Source organism: Protopterus annectens, chromosome 2.part1 (genome assembly GCF_019279795.1).
Source record: "Protopterus annectens isolate FY-2018-M chromosome 2.part1, PAN1.0, whole genome shotgun sequence".
Taxonomy (NCBI): Eukaryota; Metazoa; Chordata; order Ceratodontiformes; family Protopteridae; genus Protopterus; species Protopterus annectens.
In genome coordinates, this window is record NC_056729.1 from 1,804,077,706 (window position 1) to 1,804,094,296 (window position 16,591).

The 16,591-nt window shown below is 38.5% G+C and overlaps 1 protein-coding gene across 1 annotated transcript in view; it reads right to left on the reverse strand.

The window, feature by feature from the left end:
• Positions 1-499: 499 nt before the first annotated feature.
• Positions 500-16,591, reverse strand: part of LOC122795041 (tyrosine-protein kinase STYK1-like) — a 689,604-nt gene continuing 673,512 nt past the window's right edge. The window contains exon 9 of the mRNA XM_044063619.1: positions 500-2,385. Within this exon, the coding sequence (XP_043919554.1) occupies positions 2,211-2,385 (175 nt within the window). The 3' untranslated portion in view covers positions 500-2,210. The remainder of the gene's footprint in view (positions 2,386-16,591) is intronic.

Here is a 16,591-nt window from a genome sequence, read left to right on the forward strand (position 1 = left end):
CTAATGAATATGTATAACCAATACCCCTGGTGACATGTTTATAGTCTCCCAGCTGCAAACCATATTTTGTTTTAATGGGAGCTTCATGGAAGGCACAAGACAACACTTTTTTCATGAAATGTTCACTTTGGTCTTATTTCACTGCCATAGCAGGGATAGGTGGCATCCATATTAGTGACCATGATTACAAGTCCCAGTCTCATACTACTGTCTTTTAATCATTTGTAGTTAATTTTTACAAAGACATGTATTGACATCTGCATTCATATTTCAACTCCACAAAACATGTACAAGACTATCGGAAGAGGCCCACTGTATAAAATATATACACATTCTTCTTAAAAATGACTACCTTTCTGAACACTCATGATACTGCAGAGTAAAAGGCAAATTACAAACATAGAAATGCACCGACAAGGAGACCTTTGATCCACTTCTGCAAAGAGCTGCAGCTGCTTTAGAGCTTATCCTGATTTTTACTCAAAAAATATAATCAGGATACTGTGACAAGCAAAGGTTGCATTTATTAGGTTAATGTCTTTGGAAACAGCATCAGTTGTACCTTTATCAGTTAATTTACATATATGGCATCAGTTATCTACATATATGATATATTCTATTTTTATTATAATGCCCTAATAAGCAGCAAGCACAGGTCACAGAAAAAGAAGCCAAAGAAAATTAAAATGGTAATATACCAAAATCAGGCTAGAAATGCAAATTATCAGATGTCATTAGCTATCAGTCTGAATTACTATTTTTTTTACTGACTTGCAAATCTACATCATAGTCATACTATTCTGTAAACCAAACCAAAATGAAAATGATGCATCAAAACAAACCTATTAAAAATAGAGCAAAGAGCTAAATGTACCATCTCTTAAGATAAAAATGCTAGACATATCAATATTTCACAGCTTTATGAAATTATGCAGCCTGCTCTTGTTTGAGCAACCTGCAAGAACCCAAGAATAAGCATTACTAATAGGGGATAACTGCATTTAACTATATTTTTCCAAAAGTACTGCATCCCTTTTTGAGCTCTGTTAAACTACTCATCCATTACCATTTTATGAGCAACAATGCTGCAAAACCTGTACTGCACAATTTCCGATGTTTTTATACCAGCTAATACTAGATCATCATGTCAAACATTTTTTGATTGCACATCAGCAAAAATAATTTGTTTGCCTAAAGCAGTGTTCAATATTCAAGATGAAGTGCTATGAAGTTCCACTTTTACATTATTTCAGTACAAAATTATTGTGCATTAAGACAGGGGTCTGAATACTTTTTAAATCTTGAATGTTACTGTGCACAACTATATATACACCAGTGCTCATACATTCTGCTTCACAAATACAAGGGTACTGCATTTAGTTACGGTCATTGTAAAAGAGCTCTTCAGTCTTTTTAAATGCAATGAGAAGCTAATACTTCCTTTTTGTGAAACAGTGGTGTGGCAAAATTCAGGAAGGCAATACAAGGAAACCATAAGTGTCTGTCATCTTCAGCTTGCATTAGTCTTGACAAATTATAATGTTCCCTAATTAAATTCAGGTTTCTGAACACATTTAAAGTCTAAACATATGTAAACGTATAGATAGCAACAGATTTTTACATGAACAAAGCCAGGTATTTCTATCATGATAATTTATGTAACAGCCAACAAAAGGCCAACATACCCAATGTCATTCCAAAACATTTTGTGAACATTAATCAGAATTAGAACTGGTGAGTTGGGTCATGGTAGATTTCAATTCTCAGCACCTTGCTGGTGAAAATTACAGTGCAAAAAAATGCTCATCAAGAAATGTCTCAATTCAGATTACTATACATTACTCGCATTTTAAAAGGTTATTGGCATTATTCATGTCTCTCAATCCCCCCTTTCTATAGAATACCATCACAAAAACGTCTACTGGTCTTTTTAAACCTAGTTGACCTCTCCACTGGAGCCAAAACAGTTTCAAATAAAATTGTACTTTGTGTCATCACACTGGCTGGTTGAAATAAAAAAAATAGTAAAATAAAATAAATAAGTCCATCTTGTACTTCATCTGTAGAGCACCTTTGACATTTAATTCTGTCACTTGTTTTGAGCTCTGCTTGTCCAGTGAAATCTCACTGAATTAGTCCTCCTTTGCAATAGGATTCAGTAGTAACTGCACATTTCTACCAAATTCGGAACTGCAGTTCTCTTATACACGCTAGTCGAAAACACCAGCTATTTGTCTGTATTGGGCAAGTTCTAGTTTGCTTGTGGATGTTAGCAGCGTCACACTGTCAGCATGACTCATAAGGGACTCCAAGCTTTTGATTAGTTTACCAAAACTTGGCCGGTCATGTGACTTCCACTCCCAGCAATGCTTCATGATGTCATAGCTGAAAAAAAATTACATATATACTGAATATGCTGGCAGTATTACATCAAATATTGAATCACTGAAACCATAATTTGAACTATAATAAAAATATTTTGTATATTTCAAATGGAAATAAACATTGGTGATTGAAATGATCAGTCCTATATTTTTACAGTCACAAAAACTTAAATTTCAAAGAAAAAAACTACAATTTCAAGCCAGTATACTCAACAAAAGCATTTTGGAGGAACTATAGAGTGATACAGTTAAGAATGCCAAATGAAAATTCACTGCAGTCAGTTTATACTTGCCTTTGCTAATGTTTATTTTTTTATTTCTAATTTTTACCTTGCTATAATATTCTCCTGTTGACCTGTTTCATCAAGTTGGGTTCATTTGATAATAAAAATGAGTTGCATTAATTATTCACAAGAATTTGAGACTGAGCCATACAAAATGATCAGGAGTAGTAAAATGGCACTTGGCCGACTACATGGAACAATAAAATTGATAAATTAGCATTTATGGGATGAAAGAGAAGTGGTGACCGTGCAGTTCCCCTAACATTTTCTAGAAGAGAAATTACTTTGCAAAGTTGACAGATATTTTTCCCCCATCACTGGGATTTCTGTGATCTTAAAATGGTCTACATTAGCTGCAGGAACAACAGACGAAGTGCATGCTAATGTGATTTCCAGTTTGTGGGCCAGAAAATTGAATAATCATCATCTTTTAGCTGTTCCCATTAGGGGTCGCCACAGTGGATCATCTGTTTCCATTTCTTCCTGTCCTCTGCATCTTGCTCTGTCATGCCAACCACCTGCATGTCCCCTCTCACCACATCCATGAACCTTATCTTAGGCCTTCCTCTTTTCCTGTTACCTGGTAGCTTCCTCCTTAGCATCTTTTTCCCAATATACTCAGCATCCCTCCTCAGCACATGTCCAAACCAACATAATCTTGCCTCTCTGGCTTTGTCTCCAAACCTTCCAACCTGGGCTGACCCTCTAATATACTTATTCCTAATCCTGTCCACCCTCATCACACCCAGTGCAAATCTTAACATCTTTAACTCTGCCACATCCAGCTCTAACACCTGCCGTTTTGTCAATGCCACTGTCTCCAACCCATATAACGTAGCTGGTCTCACTACCCTCTTGTAGACCTTCCCTTTCACTCTCACTGGTATTAGTCTGTCACAAATCACTCCTGACACTCTTCTCCACCCACTCCATCCTGCCTGTACTCTCTTCTTCACCTCTCTTTCACACTCACCATTACTCTGAACTATTGATCCCAAGTATTTAAACTCACCCACCTTCACCACCTCCACTCCTTGCATCCTCACCATTCCTCTATCCTCCCTCTCATTCACACATATATATTCTGTCTTAATCCTGATGACCTTCATTCCTCTTCTCTCTAGAGCACATCTCCATCTCTCCAGGGTCTCCTCCACCTGTTCCCTACTCTCACTACCGATCACAATGTCATCTGCAAACATCATAGTCCACAGGGACTCCTGTCTGATCTAGTCTGTCAACCTGTCCATCACCATTGCAAAGAAGAAAGGGCTTAGGGCTGATCCTTGATGTAATCCCACCTCCACCTTAAACGTATCCATCACTCCCACTGCAGACCTCACCGCTGTCACACTACCCTCGTACATATGCTGTACCACTTGCATACTTCTCTGACATTCCAGACTTCCTCATACAATACCACAACTCCTCTCTAGGCACCCTGTCATATGCTTTCTCTAAGTCTACAAAAACACAGTGCAACTCCTTCTGACCTTCTCTGTACTTCTCCATCAACACTCTGAGCAAGCATCGCATCTGCAGTGCTCTTTCCTGGCATGAAACCATACTGATTACTAATCATCACATCTCCTCAATCTAGCTTCCACTAGTCTTTCCCATAACTTCATGCTGTGACTGATCAATTTAATCACCCTTATTCTTACAAATCGGTACCAAACACTTTCTCCATTCCTCAGGCATCCTCTCACTTTCCAAAATTTCATTAAACAAGCTGGTTAAAAACTCCACTGCTATTTCACCTAAACACTTCCATGCTTCCACAGGTATGTTATCTGGACCAACAGCCTTTCCATTCTTCATCCTCTTCATAGCTATCCTTACTTTCTCCTTGCCAGAAAATTGAATAATAAAAATAATAAAATAAAATCAAGGAAATAATAATGTTGTTTTATTTGAGCTTACCAGGGTAGTGGGCTGATCTCATTGGACCAGTTATATGCACAGCCCAGGTTACTACAATCATATATATTTTTACAGATATACAATTAAAAAGTACATACAGCAACAAGAGAAATATGGCAAACATTCATATGACTAAAATAGAAAGAGGAGAGAGAGGAAGAAGCACAGAGAAAAAGTAGGGAGAAATACTTTCTACAGTCATGGATACAGTGAAATGGAATAACCACTAAGATGTAGCAAATGGATGTTCTTACAGCTGTGTCCCCTATCTGAGGGGGACAGACATTTGACTTGGCTGTGCAGGGAAGACGAGTCTGAATTCAGTGCAGGAAGGAAGGTCTTTAAATGTATTGAAGAGACTCCCAGGTCCAAGGGTACAGAATTCATGGTTACAGCAGTGAAGTTAGGTTAATGGAGTCAGCAAATTAGGAGCCAGTTGTGAATGACTTCTCACCAAAACCAACTTGATCTCAGTAGTTTCTCTGCAAGAAGTGAAAATGATAGGAGAGCTAGAGTTTTGTACAACTGTAAGCAAAATCAGGTGGTCTGACTGTTTTATTGTGAGCCAGTTGGCTTTAGACAGAGAGACAGTGTAACACTGATGTTCCTTTGGGGGGGGGGGGGGTTACAATGAAGGGGACTTCTTACTGTAATTGGTTTGTAGGGTCACAATGTTTTTTGTCTAAGGCTGCAGCAGTTATAGCTAGCTCATGTTCTAACTGGGCTAGTAGTATTTTATTTTAGCTATAGCCCTTACTTTGATGTAGTCAGAGATTTTCTTGACCCAGAAGAGTTGAACATTTATTTATGTTTTTTTCCTACACACAGTAGTTAAAGTTAAGAGACTGATCTAGCCAGAATACTAGCTATTTAAAAGATGTTTGCTTCAACTGCAAGTGAAGCATCTTGGGAGCTTCAGTCAGCTTTTGGCAAGTACCCTTAGCACAGACTCGTTCAGAAGTAGTGCGTTAGATAAGCCGCTCATTGAGGTACAAGAGGTCATGATGGAGATGAGTTTGGACCTGTAAGTGGGAGTGATTGGATCTGAAGATAGCCATGTAGGATGATAGGTTGTGAAGGTCATAAAGGAATTAGATAAAAATGAATAGTAAGGGTGCTAAAATGAAGACCTGACTCCTTTGACAAGAGGAATTGCACTGGAAAGGGAGGGTCCTTATTTTACCTTACACAGTTGGAATTTGATTAGCTATATGTATGTTAAACTGGTTTCCCTCAAGATGGTATCACCAAGTAAGTGGTTCTTTGTTGTGATTAGCTGTCCTTAAAGTCTTATTCTGAAGGATATTTGGTGTTGCATGTATAAAATCTCCTAACTATAGTATATTCATTTTTTAATATGCCTCATTTGCCAAAATCATTTAGATACATGCATTACATATTTACAAGCATTCTTTCTCAGTTTAGGATAAGACAAAAGAAGCAACAGGCCAGCTAGTACTAATATACAACTGCATCATTTTCTACAACATTTTATGAAATTGTGATGGGTCCCTACTTCGGGCCAGCAGTCAAGGAGACTTAATCCTCACCACAGGCTCTGGTGAGGGACAGTCACTAAGAGCATAAATGCATTCACACAGTATTTTCAATTGCAGCTCCCTGCACCAAGCACAATTTCCCTTAAGAGTACACAGGGAGCATGCTCCAGACCTGGGGATGGACTCTCCTCTCTCCAGACCTACAAAAAACTCCACACTGACCACTTTGGAGCTCTGTGTCCCTTTTCCAAGTAGCTGACGCACACAGTTGGATAGGAGTTTTTCACAGACACACACGACAGGGAAAAACTGTCTCAGATTTACTACTTGTGCTCCTTAATACCCAGACTCCTGAGTTAATGATGCCACCAGTCAGCTACCTAAATTAATACCAATACAAATGGTAGGGTGTGACCACAGCAGCAAGGCTTACAGTATCGGCCACAGTGTCACTTAAACATGCATAAGTACTCTAAAAAAGTTAAAATTATTCTCTAAAGGACCAGCCACAATGAAAGGTATTTTAATATTTAATGATAAAAATAAAATAGAAAACAGGAGAATACCGAATACAGAGTTTCAATCACATACATATAAAATAGTGCAGCTGGATAATTTCTTACAGATGTAGAAAACAATACTAAACTGTTCTCCTTAAATGTCTCTAAAGAATTACTGTTCCCTGACTGCTGAATATCTTCCCACAGCAAAAGCCAAATGATGTCTGTCTGTGTTGATGTATGAGATCTATATCTTGTCCGAAATCTTTCCTGTCAGGTTCCAAAGAAACCAGATGCCGGTAAGAGGATTACATCACCTCTGGTCACCTGACTCTGGTACAATACACAGAGCTTTGCCAAGATCTGTGGCAGCATCTGAAAGCTGAAACACAGTTTCCAACTTTCTACCCTATCCCAACCTAGGGGTTGGGAGGATGGCCTAATGGTTAAGGTGTTTGCCTTACAAGCACAAGGTACAGGGTTTGAATCTCACTCACAGGTCTGGATTGTCAGGCTTGGCTCACAAAATGGCTCACCTAGTAGTAATCTAATTCATATGATATAATCTATCAGAGTTCTCTGATAAACGTACACGTTTTATCACTTACAACAATACAATGTAATATACATGCATACATTCTTTCTGTCCAGCAGGACATACTGTTGATACGTTTTTAACACAAGTAACTTTACAAATGTATTTTTAACTCAAACATCTGTACAAATTGGTGTGATAATCAAATAAAAATCTTTACAAAACTCCAGCTAGCTATACTGACATATGTACTGCCCTACTCTCTCTGGCACAGAAATACTTTGAATTATTCACATAAATGCAAATCCAGAAAATTCTGCAAGAAAAGCATTTATTATACATGACCAACTGGGAAATTATAATATACTTTATAAGGCAAAAATGGATATTTTAAAAATTAGAAAATCTAGCATACCAGTGAAGATTACATCTATACTCACCTAATCATTATATGGAGATGAAAGACCATCAATGGTCTACAGGTTCTACTCAAATCCCCCATCTCTCTCAAATCCCTTTGTTGCCGTATCCTTTTGTCTCTCTCCATGTGGCAGCACATTGTCACAATCAAACCACAGATTATGTAACAGTCAGATCTGAATCCGATTCATAAGCAGCGCACTGCCACTTCCCAGATCAAGTCCTTTAATTCTAACATTGCACTCACCATTAAGTCTGGTATGTCTCTTGCCCAGTTTTTCATCTAAAGTGGCCACAACCTTTAGTTGTGAATAGTTCCTCAATGTTGCCAAGCCTCGCTTGTGCACCATTTATTAGCTTAATGTATTTGTAGAATGTCAAACTGCAGTTTTCCAATTGTTGCCTTCATTAGCATCGTCTTTTGGAAGACAGACTGAACAATGGCATTCAACTTAACTACACCCCTTATTGTTTAGCAACCTGCCATTCTGTTTGCTTTCAACATAGCACTCCTAAACAGGGAAGATGAACTCCAGATCTTTTGCCCCTCATTCTACTACAGACTCAATTTACAACTCGATTATACGTGTTGGTAACATTTTTTGTAATCTTTGACGAGCAATGGCTCTGCTCGAAAGGGGCACAGGAAAACAATCTTTCTTGGGTGGAGAAAGCCAGGGTACCTTTTTGGCTAGGCTTATATAGGCCCTAGGGCCAATAGCCTAATACCTACCTATGAACCTATGCCCCTTGCCTCAATTAAATGTAATCTTTCAGTTAGAGACAAGGGTGAGCATATCTAGAATGGACTGATAACATCCACTCCTCCCATTTCTAGATTCTTATGCACTCCATATATCTATTTGCATTATGCCTAAGGCATCCCATCACAACCACCCTACTAGCTTTTAGTATTTACTTCTAGGGGTTGGCTCCATTACAAATTAAGCTACATGTTTTGATATCCCCAATAAGCTTTTCACACATGTCAGCTATGGGTATATTATATACAATTATTCCTGCCAACTTTAAGCTCTATATAATTCCACAAATTAGTGACTTCTCTTTAGACAGCTTTCCTTGGTCGATTGCCTGACAACCACTTCCTACTGTACTGGACCAAAATGGGTCAGGCAAGCAGAAACTACACCAAGGCCTTTTTAGGGACAGTATTTCAAAAACATTGTAAATAAACACTGTGCGTTTCTGCATTCTATGACCTGGTTATAAAATACATCAGAAAGGGCGGAAAAACATCTTCTGCATGAAAATGTCAGTTGTCTGCATGGTGGCTATAATGCAGAACCACTTCAAGCAAGAAAAAGTGCTACTCATGCCATCAAAACTTTTATTAAAACGACAAAGCTTTCAGATAAAAATATCCTTCTTCAGTGACTGAAGGATATTTTTATCTGAAAGCTCTGTCGTTTTAATAAAAGTTTTGACAGTGTGGAGTAGCACTTTTTCTTGCTTGAAGCTGTTTTGGTCTGTGTTCCTGTACTTTACCACCAGTTCCCCCTTTTTTTTGTGACTTGCAATGCAGAACCCCCATTATCCTACTCATCAAAAGCATGTCATTCTGCCAAAGTGCGACTAACTTCTGTAACTGCTATTCCCCTTGTAAAACAGAATTACAGATATCCTGGAGGACATTACATCGGTGTACCAAAACTTCCTCTTAGGAGTCAAGCTGTTTAAGGGAATAAAATCCCAGCTGGTTTCTATGCCTTGACACTATTCTGCCCCAAGAAGTTTGCCTCCTGTATCTGTCTCAGCCTGTTATTACAAATTAACTTTCTTTCGGTTTCTGGACCTATACCCACTCAGGAGTTTCATAAAACAAAGAATGCACTTAAAATTTGTAATGAATACCAATCATGGTGTTACACATGCTTGTGTATTTGCTGTTCAGCTAAGAAATTGCCTTTGTTGTATTTTGTCCTAGCTGTTTTCCTGTAGCCTAGCTCTGTTAGTTAACTCCCCCCTCCTCCCCAATTTTCTTCAGTTGTGTGAGAGACTCCATTGCAGCCACATGTCTATTGCTGGAGTGTGTCAAAACATCATTATTTGACCTTCGAATGCCATCTTTTATTAAGATCTGGACAGTTTGAACATTAAATTATTTAACGGTCTCCACAGGTGTCATTTCAATCGAGTCACTGTCTAACATTATTTGTGGTGGTGAGTAAACTTCTCAATACATCTTGCTGCAGATTAGGAGATTAAACTTGCTATGCACAGCCAGGGGAGGCAGAACAATACATTTTATTACATAAAGACGCCAGGCTCTGTATTAACATTTGTTTCAAGGAATATCCAAGTGAGGGGTGGGGGTGGGGAACGAAAGCACCTTAAACAATTCGGGATCATTTGTTATTTATGCAGTAAGTGTTTCCAAAGCAAACAGGAGGACCAGTATACCATGAAATTACAAAAAATATTAAAACTAATGCAGCCAGTTCTCCTCATCAACTCCGCGGCATTCCATAATAATCAGTTTCCTTCATTCCTCTTATATAGATACTTGGGAATAACAGCCTTTTTACTTCAAGAAAAATTCTAAGGCTCAGATTCAGGAACTAAAGACGACTGTGCCTATAATTAACCACTTCCATGAAATTCGTCCAAAACACAGATTAACATTTCTTTGATTTATAATCTTTATCTTCTGGCCTGATCTCACATAACTTTGAGCATGCCTTAATTCCATTACACAAAGCATTATTTGCTTCAACAGTAAACTTTCATCCTATGACTAATCCTTGTCATGTGTCTTATTGAGAAACTGATTTATTCTCAGATCTTAGACTGTTTCCAAAAATAATATTCAGGGACACAGCATGGATTTCACCCAAAATACAGTATTCAAGCCATACTTTATACTCTCACCAATCTAAGTTACAATAATATGTATAAGAAAGTTTTACAAGAGGTGCAATATTTCTGGGTATGAAACCAGCCTTTGAAACAGCTGATCACACAATGCATCTTAATAAAATGGCTGCCACATGGTTCTCTCCAGAAGTCACATTTCAGTTCACAAAAGGTACTGGAAAGAATCCTCAACTAAGATGACACACAGCTGTTTCAAAAGATCAATTTTAGGACCACTGCTTTTATCATTTTTCAATGACATATCTTGGAATATCCCTAATTTAAATGGTTAGCTTTATGCAAATATTACTAAATAACAAAATGCCAACATCCTTACAAAGGAGTTACAAAGCAATTTTTCTACCTTGTAGAATTGGTTGCATGCAAATCAACTACTAGTAAGCACCTCTAAAACCAATTTTATGTAACGTGGCATCCTCCACGTCTTTAAAAACACCAAAAATATTAATAATGGACACAACTCTGCATATTATATCAATTGAAAACTACTCCAGGCTTATACTCAATCCTTACTTAAATTTCACCTTACAGACTGAAAAAACAACCAATAAAGTCTACTGTTGGCTTAAAGCCTCCAATAAAGTTTCCACTTACTAACACTGGAAGCTAGAAAGGGAATAGCAGTGGATATTCCTACACTTAGACTGGAGAATGTGTCTGATATTACAGATCATGGAATCCAAGATTCATACACCTGGTTAGCTTAAGGGAACACCACTGTTAACACTGTCAGCTTGTAACCTGTACAGAATAGGGGCACCTTTCTGTTAAATACACAAACTGATGATGGAGTTCCATTGCCCACTATTAAAACTATCCATCTTTCAAAGGCTCAACACGCATTGTCTTTGGAACACAGCCGATTTACACCTCACTTGACCTCCCTTCAGGCTAGCAACTACTGAATGAGCCTTTGCTAAAATGGCACCTGCCTACTGGAATTGCAACTGTAAAGGAAAAAACTCTACTGATATCTTAAAAAGCTCTTAAGTATCATATAACCAAGGCAAACACATGCTCATATTTTAAAGGATAATTGCTAACATATTGTTTACTGACTGCTAAATCTTGGTTGCATATCCCACAAATTCAGCTACCTGCAAATCAAACTATGTTCCTTGTATATGTAAATAGCTCCAGCTTGTTTGTGTTTTTTTACATAGCTCACAATACTTGATTACAGATCCTAAATAGCAAGTTTGTACAGCTCAAAGTGCTTAACCTCGTATGTTTAACTTGTGCAATGCGTTCTGTTACTTTTCATATACATTTAAATTTAATGATATACAAAGCTCTGTTGATCAAAATCTGGACATAAAACTAATCAACCTGCTAGACATGAACCAAGTATTGCCACACTCACTGTAGGTTCACATTAACAGGACAGCGCTTGGAAGCGAATGACATGATAGTAAGGAAGTGGCTGGATATCCTGTATATCCAGGAGACCAGATGGAAGGGCAGTGCAACAAAGCCACTTCTCCTGAGAATTCAAGAGGATGAAAGACTACAAATGGTGAGGAAGAAACTTTTAAAAGACGATGATAAATATCATAATTAGTGACAGACTCATAGTAGAACTGATGGGTCACAAGCTGTGATGTAGTGTCCTAAGTATACAGTACATTTTTTCAATATTTCTACTAATCTTTCACTGACATTAACAAGGGGGTGTTAATTCGAACAACACAGTGGGCATTTCCAAGCTAAAAGGATCATTTTCCCCGTTACTTTTGTACTTGTGCATATTTCTTGTGCTAAAAGTTTGAAAGTTATGGCTCCACAGCAAGGATGTGATAGTGAGGTGCATTTTGGCAGCAGATGCAAGACCTAAATGATAAATCTAGGAATTGGTGTTGATAATGGATAACCTGAATGCACACCAAGACCGACAGAACAGAAACGACTGCAACAGTCCACATAGCTGGAGCAACAGTAATAAAGGAGAGGTCATTCTAGACTTCTGTCTGGCAAATATCTTGGTGGTAACCAATACATGGTTCAGTAAGACAGACAGTCGCATGACCACATGCAAGAGTGGCCAACATGCAAATCAGGTAAACTTTCTCCTAGTAAGGAAAGGGTATTGGGGTTGAACAAGTGTCATCACTTATTACAATATCATCCAGAGTGAAACAGTTGGCCCACAGCATAAACCACTGGTTGCCACAGTCAGTTGAAAGGAGTGGTCAGAGTAGGCAATAAAGTCAAGACAGACAATGCTGAAGGACTGTAAAGAAAGCACACCATGAGTTCAAGGAAATACTCTGGGTTCTAGCACCTCAGGAAGAACAGGAAATAAATGGAGTTGAAGAATGGCATCACCTCAAAGCAGCAAGGATTATGGGAATAGATGTGTGGCAGACGCATGTATGGAAATAAGGTGAATAAGGAACACTGGTGATGGATTGCAGAAATCCAGGAGGCCATCAAAAGAAAGTGCAGAAAAGATGGACCAGGCAAAGAAAAAAATACTAGTCATCATAGGCACTCAATCAGCTTCTGGAAAGTTGCTCAATAGATGGCACCAGAAAAACTCTCATCTTTCTTTGCCTTGCAACTTTATAATCAGATAGCCTTCAAAAGGGATGCCAACAAAAACCTGTTCACCAATCCACAGCACATCAAAGGCAGATGGAAGGAGATCCCAAATCCTGGAATCTCCTACATCCTTCAGGAGTACAACTCATTCTATGACTTTTAAGGTTATTTAAGAAATCACCTAATGTAAACCTCACAATGCACCAGTATTGCTTGTTCTACATGCAGTCTACATTAACTGTAGGACTTTCCAATACCTCTAGTTCAATAATGCAATCTACATCTCAGTGTTTTGCTCCAACACTGTGTATATGGTCTTGTCCTGATCTTAAAACTAAGAATGGATAGAACATATACATGTAAATATGTAATGCTTTTTGATGAGCATGAAATGAGTATCTATTGGGTTAAGTGATTTTCTTTCAAAAATTATATCTCTATATCTGTATGGGTCTAGGACATGTGCTCGACTAGCATATGTCCGAATCACAAAACATTGAACACTTACACGAAAGCTCTTAACATCGAAAAGCGCTTCCGTGTATGTATAGTTAAAAAAATATATACATCTACGTTTCTGCAGGGGGGCTTTGCCCCCCTGTACCCCCCACCCCCCTACTTTATTATTCTCACTCCGAGATCGCACTACAGTGGGGAAAAGGGAATTTTCCCTTACCCGCACTGTAGTCCGATCTACGAAACAGGCACACATACATGGAAGTGCTTGTCGATGTTAAAGGGCTTGTGTGTGCGTGTTCGATGTTATATGATTCGGACATATGCTAGTCGAGCATGTACCGGATCCCATATATATATATATATATATATAGGTCTACCTGATAATGCCAAAACCGCAAAACGCCAACGACGAGAACATCAACACCAGAAGATCGACAACGGAGATGAGACAGTTGAAAATCCCGACGCTGAGAACACAGACATGTTAAGGTAAGTGTGGGGTTAGGGGCGGATTAAGTTAGTTAGGACGCAGGTCAGGTGAGTGTGCGATAGTGAGACTGTAGGGTTAGGGGTGGGCTGAGTTAGGGTGTGGGTTAGGTGAGTGTACGATAGTGGCGGACCTTAGGGTTTGGGTTAAGGTTAGTGCATAGATAGTTGTGTATGTAAGGTTTAGTGTAGGTTTATAAGGTTTTTGGTGTGCTTGTGTTGTGTGTGCGCTTTTTGGACAGGGGATTTGTTTTGTTTGTTGATTGTTGGGATTGTGGTTTGTCGGGCATGTGAAGTTTCGTGTTTTTGGAGTTTTGGTTTTGTAGTGTCAGTGATTTCGTTGGTGTTTTCGCGTGTCGGTGTTATCAGGTAGACCCATATATATACATAGATATATATATATATATATATATATATAAAAAATCAAAAGGTTAGTGCACTGCAGTTATGAGCTTGTTTCTGTACATGTTAACAATGAACAACCTTGAGATGACAGGAACTGCTAATCACAAAAAGTCGCCGATGACAAGTACACACTGGCCGGTCTGCAACAAGACAATGCAAAGGGAAAGGACTTTGACACCATAAACTGTATTGAAAATTAGATGATCGAGACAGAGCTTACAATATGCACTGGACTATCTGACGTACTACTTCACTGTACAAATTTTAATAGCAATTATGTCATCATCAGTATGGCATTTGTAAACAGAGTCAAAGATTAGGTTATATAATTAAACCTGCAGCTTAATACTTGTTTCTTTAGAATACCCTTACAGCTCATATTATAGCACTTGGAAGATCTGCTCTGTGTTGATAACCTGTGTAAAAAAATTAATCATGGGAAGCGCCATGCAATAAAATCTTTTGCTTACAAAAATATACCCTGCATTTATTCTCAGTGCAATATTTTTTTTCTATACTATATTCCTCAAGCACTGAAATCTTGTTCTTTATTCATTGTATATATGCTTTATATAATGACAATTTAAATAGTTTTTTTACTTAATTAACCTGATTGTGCTTATTGCTGCAACTTCACTTTTACAAAATTAGAGAGAATATGCAATAAAAATGCACTCTTCCCAGCCAATTTTTCCTGGCTAACACAAAAAAATGAAAATAAATAGTGAGGATGGCCCCCTTGACCATTCTCAATGGATGTGTAATGGCTATGTCTCACTGGGAGACAAATCCAAGAGCTGATCGAGGATTCTGTAGAAAATGAAAAATTATTTTTCTAGATCACACCTGGGATTAAATGGAGAGCTCCAGAATGCTGGAAATGGCTGCTGGGAACAGGGAAGTCTGGTTTGCCCTGCTTGGCTTGCTACCACAGTGGTTCTCACCTGAAAAAGTTGTTTAAAAATGGACACAGATTTAATGATAATTAAAAATAGATAGACAGTATAACTAGCCATTTGTTAGCAGTGCAAGGTAATTTAATTTGGACAAAAAACATACATCGGTGCAAGCTAGCACTAAACTGCCTGTGCCATGCATAGTTATTAGCATTTGAAAAACAAAAGCTTAAAACGTGTACAGTTTAAATGCATCAATGGTTTCACAATATAATTTTTGTTACAGGTACAGTACATTGCACTTATAACTCTGACCCCTATTTCTGTTTTCTCTGGTATTTTGTGGTGGGCTAATTTCTCACTGTAAGCTAAGTTTAACCATTAAATTCACAGAGGCTTTTCTTGCTTATCCATGATCTGACTGGACTCATTTGAAAGAAAAATGCTTTCAGATACATTTAGACTTGTTATGACTGTGAAGGAGTGCATTCTACAGCCCCTAAGTTAATATCAAGGGGAAATGGATATGAGAGTAGTCATGCCAGCTATCTTTAAGATGGCCCTTCACAATTGCCTTTTGAGTCTCTACCTCTGTAATGGTCTTGCATCTCCCACTTTGCAGTACAGAGCCACTCCAAGCCAAAAGGGGGCAGCCACCCCAGATTGTAAGGTTAGGGGGAGTGATCAGAAAGCACAGTTCCTGCATTCTTTTTTGTACTGCCATTTCTAAATACCAGTACCGAAATGCAGTTTAGTCTTTGCATGTGGTAAGCTGTAGCAAGTGGTTTGCTATTATTTAAAAGCAGAAGTTCACAGGTTTATAGCAAAGTGCCTGTTGTAGAACTGAGAGGTTGGAGAAAGGGAACTTGGAACACCAGCCTGGGACAGTGGATCTTTACCCCCCCTTCAAGTTGAGAGGTGAGGGGATCAGGGACTAGCACTGGGTGTTAGATGAGTCAATTATACCTCTGACCCATGCACTACAGATAAGGAGTCCACACTCCAAACAGATGACTGTCCTGAAGCAGCATGGGAACACCTACAAGTAAATGACAGTAAGGCAATTATATAAGTCATATACTGCATCTGGTGCACACACATATAAAGGGTGAGGGTAGAGTAAAATAACTCCCAAATGTAGAAAGCCCCCTAAAAAAATCTGCTGGTATGCCGAGTATTTACATGTCTGTTTCATCTTACTTTCAGGGATCAAATGCAGTGGCTAGAAAACAACTGAATCCAAACAGTATTCATTCACTCATACTCAATCACAGGGGGAGTCCGAGTAGATCCCTGCGTGGGTAGTGCTTATACAGGTTAGTCCTAAATGGAGTGGCAGCCCATCACAAGATGTGTACATACTC